Source organism: Oncorhynchus gorbuscha, unplaced genomic scaffold (assembly GCF_021184085.1).
Source record: "Oncorhynchus gorbuscha isolate QuinsamMale2020 ecotype Even-year unplaced genomic scaffold, OgorEven_v1.0 Un_scaffold_419, whole genome shotgun sequence".
Classification (NCBI taxonomy): Eukaryota; Metazoa; Chordata; class Actinopteri; order Salmoniformes; family Salmonidae; genus Oncorhynchus; species Oncorhynchus gorbuscha.
The window spans coordinates 796794-809957 of NW_025745264.1; the positions used below are offsets into that span (position 1 = coordinate 796794).

The window sequence follows — 13164 nt, forward strand, 5'->3', positions numbered from 1 at the left end:
TAGAGAAAATTACACGGATATAACTAAATTGAGGGAGGGAGGGAAGAATGTAATTCCAGTAGCATTTCAAGACGGCGATGATGGAGTCGTAGCCAGTGGACTGCCAGCCGATTGGATCGGGCGGGCTGGCTCGGCGTCAGCCGATTGGATCGGGCGGGCTGGCTCGGCGTCAGCCGATTGGATCGGGCGGGCTGGCTCGGCGTCAGCCGATTGGATCGGGCGGGCTGGCTCGGCGTCAGACGATTGGATCGGGCGGGCGGGCTGGCTCAGCGTCAGACGATTGGATCGGGCGGGCTGGCTCAGCGTCAGACGATTGGATCGGGCTGGCTCAGCGTCAGACGATTGGATCGGGCTGGCTCAGCGTCAGACGATTGGATCGGGCTGGCTCAGCGTCAGACGATTGGATCGGGCTGGCTCAGCGTCAGACGATTGGATCGGGCTGGCTCAGCGTCAGACGATTGGATCGGGCTGGCTCAGCGTCAGACGATTGGATCGGGCTGGCTCAGCGTCTCCTACTGCACTGTGTTGTACAGAAAGACGTTGTTGGGTACAACAGATCAACAATACATGTATCTACTACGGTCCCCCTCCCTTCCTGTTCTTAGATAGCAGGTACGAGGAACAGTACAGACCTGACAGGCGACAGGGTCTGACAGAGAGCCGGGCTAGAAGCAGAACATTCAGACAAATTGTTGAATCTGTCCTCAACAAATTGTATTAGGCTACACGGGGAGTTGACATCTTCATCGTTTTAAATTGTCTTCGCTGTCAAGAACAGCTGTTCATGTACAATCATTTAGTTTTCCTCGGGTTGCTTCCCAAACGGCACCCTATTACCTGAATACTGTAGTGCGCGACTTTTGGACCAGAGCCTTACTATGAGCCTAGAGTCAAAAGTAGGGCACTACATAGGGAATAGGGTGCCATTTGAACAGGACATGATATGGGAAGGGTCCACTCCACTGTCAGGCTTCACACTCAAACTGATCTGCATTTCCCTGACAGACACCATATGCACTCTGTTAGACGCTGGTCAATGGAAATGACATAGCAGGCAGGGCTCACGCAGGCAGGGGGGAGAGAGAGACGCAGGGGGAGAGAGAGACGCGGGCAGGCGGGAGAGAGAGAGAGCGGGCAGGGGGAGAGAGAGAGACGCGGGGGCGAGAGAGAGAGACGAGACGCGGGGCGGGAGAGAGAGAGACGAGGGCGGGAGAGAGAGAGACGAGGCGGGAGAGCGGGAGAGACGGGAGAGAGAGAGAGACGCGGGCGGGAGAGAGAGACGCGGGCGGGAGAGAGAGACGCGGGCGGGAGAGAGAGAGAGACGCGGGCGGGAGAGAGAGAGACGCGGGCGGGCGGGCGGACGGGAGAGAGAGAGACGGGCGGGCGGGCGGGCGGGCGGGGAGAGAGAGACGCGGGCGGGCGGGAGAGAGAGAGACGCGGGGGGCGGGCGGACGGGGAGAGAGAGACGCGGGCGGGCGGGCGGACGGGAGAGAGAGAGACGAGGGCGGGCGGGAGGACGGGGGAGAGAGAGAGACGCGGGCGGGCGGGCGGACGGGGAGAGAGAGAGACGCGGGCGGAGGGAGAGAGAGAGACGCGGGCGGACGGGAGAGAGAGAGAGACGCGGGCGGACGGGAGAGAGAGACGCGGGCGGAGGAGAGAGAGAGAGACGGGCGGAGAGGGAGAGAGAGAGACGCGGGCGGACGGGAGAGAGAGAGAGACGCGGGAGGGAGGAGAGGACGGGAGAGAGAGAGACGCGGGCGGACGGGAGAGAGAGAGACGCGGGGGCGAGACGGGGGAGAGAGAGAGACGCGGCGGCGGGAGAGAGAGACGCGGGCGGAGAGAGAGAGACGCGGGCGGGAGAGAGAGAGAGACGCGGGCGGAGAGAGAGAGACGCGGGCGGGGGAGAGAGACGCGGGCGGGGAGAGAGACGCGGGCGGGAGAGAGACGCGGGCGGGGAGAGAGACGCGGGCGGGAGAGAGACGCGGGCGGGGGGAGAGAGACGCGGGCGGGAGAGAGACGCGGGCGGGAGAGAGAGACGGGCGGGAGAGGGAGAGAGACGCGGGCGGGGAGAGAGACGCGGGCGGGAGAGAGACGCGGGCGGGAGAGAGACGCGGGCGGGAGAGGGAGAGAGAAGAGAGAGACGCGGGCGGGAGAGAGACGCGGGAGAGAGACGCGGGCGGGGAGAGAGAGAGAGACGCGGGCGGGGAGAGAGAGAGAGACGCGGGCGGGAGAGAGAGAGAGACGCGGGCGGGAGAGAGAGAGAGACGCGGGCGGGGGAGAGAGAGAGAGACGCGGGCGGGAGGGAGAGAGAGAGAGACGCGGGCGGGAGAGAGAGAGAGACGCGGGCGGGAGAGAGACGCGGGCGGAGAGAGAGAGAGACGCGGGCGGGAGAGAGAGAGACGGGAGGAGAGACGCGGGCGGGGAGAGAGAGGGGGAGAGAGAGAGAGATGTTGTTAACAGAGAGAGAGAGACGCGGGCGGGAGAGAGACGCGGGCGGAGAGAGAGACGCTGGCGGGAGAGAGAGAGAGAGAGACGCGGGCGGGGAGAGAGAGACGGGCGGGGAGAGAGAGAGACGCGGGCAGGGGGAGAAGAGACGCATTAGAGAGAAAGACGCGGGCGGGGAGAGAGAGACGAGGGAGAGAGAGACGCGGGCGGGGAGAGAGAAGACGACAAGGTGAGAGAGAGACGCGGTAGGGAGAGAGAAGACGGGAGAGGGAGAGAGACTGAGAATCGGGAAAGAGAGAAGACGTCGGGCGGGAGAGAGAGAGAGAGACCTTCATGAGAGAAGAGAGACGCGGGCGGGGAGAGAGAGAGAGAGGGGGCGGGAGAGAGAGAGACGCGGGCGGGGAGAGAGAGAGAGAGACGCGGGCGGGAGAGAGGGAGAGAGAGAGAGAGACGCGGGCGGGAGAGCGGGAGAGAGAGAGACGCGGGCGGACGGGAGAGAGAGAGACGCGGGACGGGAGAGAGGAGACGCGGACGGAGAGAGAGAGACGCGGGCGGGAGAGAGAGAGAGACGCGGGCGGGCGGGGAGAGAGAGAGACGCGCTGGAGAGAGAGAGACGACGGGCGGGAGAAGAGAGAACGCGGGCGGGAGAGAGAGAGGGAAAGATAGATCGGGCGGACGGGGAGAGAAAGACGCGGGCGAGATCAGAGAGAGCAGATCAACGGGAGAGAGAGAGAAGACGGGCGGACGGGAAAGAGAGAAAGATGCGGGCTGAGTTAATTAGACGCGGGCGGAGAGAGAGAGAGAGACGGGAGGGAGAGATCATTAAGAGCGGGCGGACTGGGAGAGAGAGAGACGCGGATGGGAGAGAGAGAGACGCGGGCGGGCTGAGTTAGATTAATACGGGAGAAGAGAGACGGGCGGGTTAAGAGAGAGACGCGGGCGGAGACGCGGGGGATTAACAGACACGGGCGGGCGGGAGAGAGAGACGCGGGCGGGAGAGAGAGAGGGCACGGAGACGCGGGCGGGAGAAGAGAGACGCGGCGGGGAGAGAGAGAGACGGGGCGGGGGTTAGAGAGAGACGCGGGCGGGAGAGAGAGAGAGAGACGGGGGGGAGAGAGAGAGAGACGATGATCGGGGATTAAGAGAGACGCGGGCTGGGAGAAAGAGAGAGATGATCATTAGAGAGACACGGGCGGGCGGGAGAGAGAGAGACGCGGGCGTGGGAGAGACGCATTAAGAAGCAGGCAGGCGGGGAAGAATGCACTGCAGAGAGTCAGGAAGCATACTGCTCGTTACGGAGACATACTGTAGAAACACACCACATGTTGTTAACAGAGAGAAATGTGGGTTCGTGAGCCTCCGATGTTAGTCTGGTAATGGGAGCATCACTACTGTCGTCTGGAAACTGAACAAACATGCCATTAGTAAAGAAAGAGAAGGAAAAGAATGAGGGTTATGTTCGATAGAACAGACAAGGTGACAGAGAGAGTAGGGAAGAGGGAGAGGCAAACAGGAGACTGAAATCTGAAAGAGAGAAATAGGTCTTACCATATCATCCTTCATGTTTTTAACCTGTAAATGCTAGAGGTGGGGGGCAGAAAATAAACAAATATCAGGATATGAAACTATTATATACACGCTGAAGAAGAAAAAAACTAAATACAAAATAAATATCTAGGGTCAAAATAAATCAATCAAGTCAAAAGTGCGTATCATTTCAGTTTTCAGAGCAATCAACTCAAGGTGAGGACAACAGTTAAATAAACAACATGTTTGCCGAGTTAATTAATACGATGATCATTAACAGCACGGTGCTGAGTTAATTAATACGATGATCATTAACAGCACGGGGCTGAGTTAATTAATACGATGATCATTAACAGCACGGGGCTGAGTTAATTAATACGATGATCATTAACAGCACGGTGCTGAGTTAATTAATACGATGATCATTAACAGCACGGTGCTAGAGTTAATTACGATGATCATTAACAGCACGGTGCTGAGTTGATCGATGATCATTAACAGCACGGTGCTGAGTTAATTAATACGATGATCATTAACAGCACGGTGCTGAGTTAATTAATACGATGATCATTAACAGCACGGTGCTGAGTTAATTAATACGATGATCATTAACAGCACGGTGCTGAGTTAATTAATACGATGATCATTAACAGCACGGTGCTGAGTTAATTAATTGATCAAACAGCACGGGCTGAGTTAATTAAGTAGATGATCATTAACAGCACGTTGCTGAGTTAATTAAAACGATGATCATTAACAGCAGGGCTGAGTTAATTAATCGATGATCATTAACAGCACGGGGCTGAGTTAATTAATACGATGATCATTAACAGCACGGGGCTGAGTTACCTGATGATCATTAACAGCACGGGGCTGAGTTAATTAAACGATGATCATTAACAGCACGGTGCTGAGTTAACCGAGAGTCTGGGGAACACCAGAGAAAGAGAACAGAGAATTCAAAACTCCTTAATTAATTGTCAGGACTCAGGGTTTAGACTATGCTAGGGCCAACAACCGAGCCCTGGGTAACACCAGAGAGAGAACAGGAGAGGGCCAACAACCGAGCCCTGGGGAACAGTATATAGAGAGAGAATCAGGAGAGGCCAACTAACCGAGCCCTGGGGAACACCAGAGAGAGAACAGGAGAGGGCCAACAATTGAGCCCTAGGGAACACCTGTAATTGTAAGTTGTTTACAAAAAAGCATCTTTTTTTTAAGTAGACGACAAAAAGCTGTTAAAGAGTAAAAGTAAAAACTAGAGAAACATCCACCAGGGCTCCAGAGCATTAATCTTGAACCCAGTTTGTAGGATGAATAAGGCATGTAAATGCAGAGCTCTATTACATGGCTGCTGTTAGCACAGAGGACATTCTCCGCTAGGTTAAACCCTGATTTCTCACTGGGCCCTGCAGAGTGTAAACGCTAGAGTCATATTCTCCTCGTGGGGAAAGAGAACACAGACGGAATTCAAAACTCCTTAACGCCAATTGTCAGGACTGTGCTCAGGGTTTAGACTATGCTAGTGTGCTACAGAGACCTAGCCTCTGGTGTGCTATATAGAAAAATCAGGCAATCTTAAGACTAATCCTATTGTTCACAATGTTCATCCTCTTGGCTTTTACTCAAAATACAATCAACTAATTGAGGCAAGGGAAATGGGTTCTCGTACAGAAAGAACAGACGCAAACTAACTGGTATACAAAATAAATAAAAACTCTGTTCCGCTGTTAAAATCCTGTTTGATTTAACCCCTGGGTCTTCAGTTGCACTTCATCTCATTTTGAGTGGAGTCTGGAATGAGACAGACAGGCCCACACATGTAGAGACGAGGATATCCATATACCCTATATAATATATATACCCAAGAGGATATCCATATACCCTATATAATATATATACCCAAGAGGATATCCATATACCCTATATATATATATACCCAAGAGGATATCCATATACCCTATATAAATAATATATATACCCAAGAGGATATCCATATACCCTATATAATATATATACCCAAGAGGATATCCATATACCCTATATATATATATATATACCCAAGAGGATATCCATATACCATATATATATATATATATATATATATATATATATATATATATATATACCCAAGAGGATATCCATATACCCTAAATAAATATATATATACCCAAGAGGGTATACCATATATATATATATATATATATATATATATATATATATATATATACCCAAGAGGATATCCATATACCCTATATATATATAATATATATATACACCCAAGAGGATATCCATATACCCTATATATATATATGATATATATATACACCCAAGAGGATATATCCTACCCAAGACCATCGACTCATTAACAACCATTCCAAAACGGAGGAGTTTTGGGTTTTTTTCTAAACGACCACGGACACTGTAAAAAAAAATGTAAAATGTTTAAAAGACTGGAACCAATCAACAACTTCCATCTGTGCATGAACATATTGACAAGGGGAACCAAGGTTACTATGGTTGGTTACTGGTCACCTCGTGCTACAGCAAGAGGAGCTGAGCTACGCAGGAGAAACCAGAAGCCTCAATCAATACATCAGTCCTATAATTACCATAACATCCACCAGGCAGAGCATAAAACATGTCAACCTGTCAACGCAGAACGCTAATGACTTGCTAGGATTAACATTTCACAACTTTCCATTTGGAAACAAACTACCTCTCACAAACTAAAGAGCGAGAGAGAGAGAGAGCGAGAGAGAGAGCGAGAGAGAGAGCGAGAGAGAGAGAGAGAGACAGAGAGAGAGACAGAGAGAGAGAGAGAGAGAGAGAGAGAGAGAGAGAGAGACAGAGAGAGAGAGACAGAGAGAGAGACAGAGAGAGACAGAGAGAGACAGAGAGAGAGACAGACAGAGAGAGACAGAGAGAGAGACAGAGAGAGAGACAGAGAGAGACAGAGAGAGACAGAGAGAGACAGAGAGAGACAGAGAGAGACAGAGAGAGGAAGGAAAGAAGGAGGGAGGATAGATTAAAAAAACTCTGCCAAGCCAGGCAGAGAGGCAGTACCAAATGTAACATATTTCTCTCCCTCAGATCAATTCAACGATTAGCCCAGCGAGTTGAGGAAGAAATATGCGCATATATACATATGACAGGATAATTGGATGCATAATTATTGAACCTAAAAAAGGAAGGAGTAGTTTCTAACTCCAGCTTCACAACCTGACAATTTGCAAAGACACACTGCAGCACAACGCAGTGGCAGTGTCCTCAATGGTACCCGACTCCCCTACATAGTGCACTACTTCTGACCAGAATAGGGTGCTGTTTGGGAAGCTTACCGTAGCTCCGCCCAAGCAAGACCCATTTCAGAACCACTAAAAAAAAAAAAAGACCCAAGGCAAGTTTTGACAGCAATTATGCATTCAATGTCGTTTTTTGTCAACGATCGACTCGACACAGGGTTTTCAGAATTTGCTAGACGCAAATAACCATCACGCGAAAAGAAAAAAAAGTGTACGCAATCGCTTCAAGTTCTGACAGCTTTTGTAGTCAACTACTACACTTCGTCATCAAAGCTTCCTCTTGGTCCCAAAGTTGGTCCATAATTAGAAAGTTAAACTACTGACGAGACAGAAAGTCCAACTGGGCAGCTTTCAAAGTGGTTTGGAAATATTCCCGAATACTCTCCTATTAGACACAAGAGGCTCTATCAGATCATATAGAGGCTTGAAGGGAAGAGGCTTGAATGGAACCAATCAGATCATAGAGGCTTGAAGGGAACCAATCAGATCATACAGAGGCTTGAAGGGAACCAATCAGATCATAGAGAGGCTTGAAGGGAACCAATCAGATCATAGAGAGGCTTAAAGGGAACCAATCAGCAGTTGAAACAATAAGAATCGGAACCACTCTCAAATTCCCAGACAAAGATATGGATGTTTGACCATCCCATCCGTGATATCAAAACCTAAAAATCACTCGTACTGGTCAGCTATAGCTCCCATTATATTTGACATTACTCAAACATCCAATTATTGGAGGCCAATATTGAGAGATCGTGAGGCTTGCCCTACGCATATGTGAAATGACATGATTAATGTATGTTTAGTGACCATGATAAGGATGCAGCTATGTAGGTTTAGGTCACGGGGTTCCCAACGTGTTTTGGCCCACAGCCCCATGTTGATATCTGAAAGGGAGATACCTAGTCAGTTGTACAGCCGACTTCACATAGATATGAACTGGCGAAGTATACCATGACTTAAAAATGGTGCTTTCAAGAAATCTAAGAACTCTGAAAAATACGATGTCAAATCATAACGTCAGTTTTCTACAGTTCCAGAAAGAGAGTTCCAGAAAGAGAGTTCCAGAACGAGGCCAGAGTTCCAGAACGAGGCCAGAGTTACGAGGCCAGAGTTACGAGGCCAGAGTTACGAGGCCAGAGTTACGAGGCCAGAGTTACGAGGCCAGAGTTACGAGGCCAGAGAGTTCCAGAAAGAGGTTCCAGAGTTACAGAAAGAGGCCAGAAAGGAGTTACGAGGCCAGGGTTCCAGAGTTACGAGGCCAGGGTTCCAGAGTTACGAGGCCAGGGTTCCAGAGTTACGAGGCCAGGGTTCCAGAGTTACGAGGCCAGGGTTCCAGAGTTACGAGGCCAGGGTTCCAGAGTCCTGGGTTCCGAAAGGCCAGGGTTCCAGAGTCCTGGGTTCCAGAAAGAGTCCTGGGTTCCAGAAAGAGTCCTGGGTTCCAGAAAGAGTCCTGGGTTCCAGAAAGAGTCCTGGGTTCCAGAAAGAGTCCTGGGTTCCAGAAAGAGTCCTGGGTTCCAGAACGAGGCCAGGGTTCCAGAACGAGGCCAGGGTTCCAGAACGAGGCCTGGGTTCCAGAACGAAAGGCCAGGGTTCCAGAACAGAGGCCAGGGTTCCAGAAAGAGGCCAGGGTTCCAGAACGAGGCCAGGGTTCCAGAAAGAGGCCAGGGTTCCAGAACGAGGCCAGGGTTCCAGAACGAGGCCAGGGTTCCAGAACGAGGCCAGGGTTCCAGAACGAGGCCAGGGTTCCAGAACGAGGCCAGGGTTCCAGAACGAGGCCAGGGTTCCAGAACGAGGCCAGGGTTCCAGAACGAGGCCAGGGTCATGACGATAGATGGAATATGAGAATGTATGTAATTTGGTGGTCATGACGATAGATGGAATATGAGAATGTATGTCATATGGTCGTCATGACGATAGATGGAATATGAGAATGTATGTCATATGGTGGTCATGACGATAGATGGAATATGAGAATGTATGTCATTTGGTCGTCATGACGATAGATGGAATATGAGAATGTATGTCATATGGTCGTCATGACGATAGATGGAATATGAGAATGTATGTCATTTTGTTCTGTCATTAAAGGTTAATAGATGACGTTATTATGAAACATTGTGACTGTCGTATGTGTGGAAAATGTCCAAATCAAAGAGAATGTTTTGGTAAAGATGAAATGTGAAGTTAGTTGTCTAAAATTGATTTCAGTCAAATCTAGACTCTTGCCCTTAACGTGGTATGGTCGCCCAGAGAACTGCCCTAAAGGCGGTTACACCCAGAGAACTGCCCTAAAGGCGGTTACACCCAGAGAACTGCCCTAAAGGCGGTTACACCCAGAGAACTGCCCTAAAGATGGTTACACCCAGAGAACTGCCCTAAAGGCGGTTACACCCAGAGAACTGAGAATGGCGGTTACACCCAGAGAACTGCCCTAAAGGTTACACCCAGAGAACTGCCCTAAAGGCGGTTACGCCCAGAGAACTGCCAAATCAAAGAGAATGTTACGCCCAGAGAACTGCCCTAAAGGCGGTTACGCCCAGAGAACTGCCCTAAAGGCGATTACGTCCCAGAGAACTGCCCTAAAGGCGGTTACGCCCAGAGAACTGCCCTAAAGGCGGTTACGCCCAGAGAACTGCCCTAAAGGCGGTTACGCCCAGAGAACTGCCCTAAAGGAGGTTACGCCCAGAGAACTGCCCTAAAGGAGGTTACGCCCAGAGAACTGCCCTAAAGGAGGTTACGCCCAGAGAACTGCCCTAAAGGAGGTTACGCCCAGAGAACTGCCCTAAAGGAGGTTACGCCCAGTGAACTGCCCTAAAGGGGGTTACGCCCAGAGAACTGCCCTAAAGGAGGTTACGCCCACTTCTGACCAGAGGGTATAAAACCTGTTGAGTGAAGAACTAACAGATCAGACTAATGACCTGAGAGAGTCAGGACACCCGTTTAACGTCCCATCTAAAAGACGGCACCCTACACAGGGCAATGTCCCCAATTCACTGCTCTGGGGCATATTTTCAATTATTAATTTTAGACCAGAGGAAACAGTGCCTCCAACTGGCCCTCCAACACCACTTCCAGCAGCATCTGGTCTCCCATCTAGGGACTGCTGCTGGCATTGCAAACTAAAGCTGCTCCCTGTATAAAACAGGTCCCAATGGTCCCTGGTCAAATTACATTCTAGAGAGTCTCATCCCGGAAATATATCATAATAATTTAACGGTTATGTGACTGGTTATTTTTATTTTCGTCGTCTTCCATAAAACATGGGTTAACGTTAACGTTCAAATTATGACGGCCCCGACAATATCCGCCAACCACCATCCTTCAACCACCATCCTCCAACCACCATCCTCCAACCACCATCCTCCAACCACCATCCTCCAACCACCATCCTCCAACCACCATCCTCCAACCACCATCCTCCAACCACCATCCTCCAACCACCATCCTCCAACCACCATCCTCCAACCACCAACCACCATCCTCCAACCACCATCCTCCAACCACCAACCACCATCCTCCAACCACCATCCTCCAACCACCATCCTCCAACCACCATCCTCCAACCACCACCACCATCCTCCAACCACCATCCACCAACCACCATCCACCAACCACCATCCTCCAATCACTTATTCCGAAAGGTCAACATTGCAACTCCAACGTTCCCTCCCCACTGTGATAGAAAGAACACAGTTGTTATTCGCCCAGTTAGTTCAGCTTTGAGAGAGCATGGGGGGGGGGGGAGAATAACAATACACATTGCAGGTAGCCAGCAGGACCGATGCCTCGGCAGCCTGATCATCAGTCCAAATTAGATTAAACCTGCTGAACTTCCAAGAAACAACAAAAAACACAGAGGGAAACATGAAATCATAATAAACAATAAACAAGACAGAGAAACGCAGGTATCCAATTAACTAGGAGACAGACTAGTCTCTAACCCTATTCCCTATATCCAATTAACTAGGAGACAGACTAGTCTCTAACCCTATTCCCTATATCCAATTAACTAGGAGACAGACTACTCTCTAACCCTATTCCCTATATCCAATTAACTAGGAGACAGACTACTCTCTAACCCTATTCCCTATATCCAATTAACTAGGAGACAGACTAGTCTCTAACCCTATTCCCTATATCCAATTAACTAGAGACAGACTAGTCTCTAACCCTATTCCCTATATCCAATTAACTAGGAGACAGACTACTCTCTAACCCTATTCCCTATATCCAATTAACTAGGAGACAGACTATTCTCTAACCCTATTCCCTATATCCAATTAACTAGGAGACAGACTAGTCTCTAACCCTATTCCCTATATCCAATTAACTAGGAGACAGACTACTCTCTAACCCTATTCCCTATATCCAATTAACTAGGAGACAGACTACTCTCTAACCCTATTCCCTATATCCAATTAACTAGAGACAGACTACTCTCTAACCCTATTCCCTATATCCAATTAACTAGAGACAGACTATCTCTAACCCTATTCCCTATATCCAATTAACTAGGAGACAGACTAGTCTCTAACCCTATTCCCTATATCCAATTAACTAGGAGACAGACTACTCTCTAACCCTATTCCCTATATCCAATTAACTAGGAGACAGACTACTCTCTAACCCTATTCCCTATATCCAATTAACTAGGAGACAGACTACTCTCTAACCCTATTCCCTATATCCAATTAACTAGGAGACAGACTACTCTCTAACCCTATTCCCTATATCCAATTAACTAGGAGACAGACTAGTCTCTAACCCTATTCCCTATATCCAATTAACTAGAGACAGACTACTCTCTAACCCTATTCCCTATATCCAATTAACTAGGAGACAGACTAGTCTCTAACCCTATTCCCTATATCCAATTAACTAGGAGACAGACTAGTCTCTAACCCTATTCCCTATATCCAATTAACTAGGAGACAGACTAGTCTCTAACCCTATTCCCTATATCCAATTAACTAGGAGACAGACTAGTCTCTAACCCTATTCCCTATATCCAATTAACTAGGAGACAGACTACTCTCTAACCCTATTCCCTATATCCAATTAACTAGGAGACAGACTACTCTCTAACCCTATTCCCTATATCCAATTAACTAGGAGACAGACTACTCTCTAACCCTATTCCCTATATCCAATTAACTAGGAGACAGACTACTCTCTAACCCTATTCCCTATATCCAATTAACTAGGAGACAGACTACTCTCTAACCCTATTCCCTATATCCAATTAACTAGGAGACAGACTACTCTCTAACCCTATTCCCTATATCCAATTAACTAGGAGACAGACTAGTCTCTAACCCTATTCCCTATATCCAATTAACTAGGAGACAGACTACTCTCTAACCCTATTCCCTATATCCAATTAACTAGGAGACAGACTACTCTCTAACCCTATTCCCTATATCCAATTAACTAGGAGACAGACTACTCTCTAACCCTATTCCCTATATCCAATTAACTAGGAGACAGACTACTCTCTAACCCTATTCCCTATATCCAATTAACTAGGAGACAGACTACTCTCTAACCCTATTCCCTATATCCAATTAACTAGGAGACAGACTAGTCTCTAACCCTATTCCCTATATCCAATTAACTAGGAGACAGACTACTCTCTAACCCTATTCCCTATATCCAATTAACTAGGAGACAGACTACTCTCTAACCCTATTCCCTATATCCAATTAACTAGGAGACAGACTAGTCTCTAACCCTATTCCCTATATCCAATTAACTAGGAGACAGACTAGTCTCTAACCCTATTCCCTATATCCAATTAACTAGGAGACAGACTACTCTCTAACCCTATTCCCTATATCCAATTAACTAGGAGACAGACTACTCTCTAACCCTATTCCCTATATCC

The 13164-nt window shown here is 48.9% G+C and overlaps 1 protein-coding gene across 1 annotated transcript in view; it reads right to left on the reverse strand.

Moving 5' to 3' along the window:
• LOC124018174 (protein diaphanous homolog 3-like) overlaps positions 1–4020 on the reverse strand; it is a 690151-nt gene extending 686131 nt beyond the window's left edge. Inside the window, 1 exon segment of the mRNA XM_046333436.1 lies at positions 3994–4020. Coding sequence (XP_046189392.1) covers positions 3994–4008 — 15 coding nt within the window. The 5' untranslated portion in view covers positions 4009–4020.
• Positions 4021–13164: the final 9144 nt, after the last annotated feature.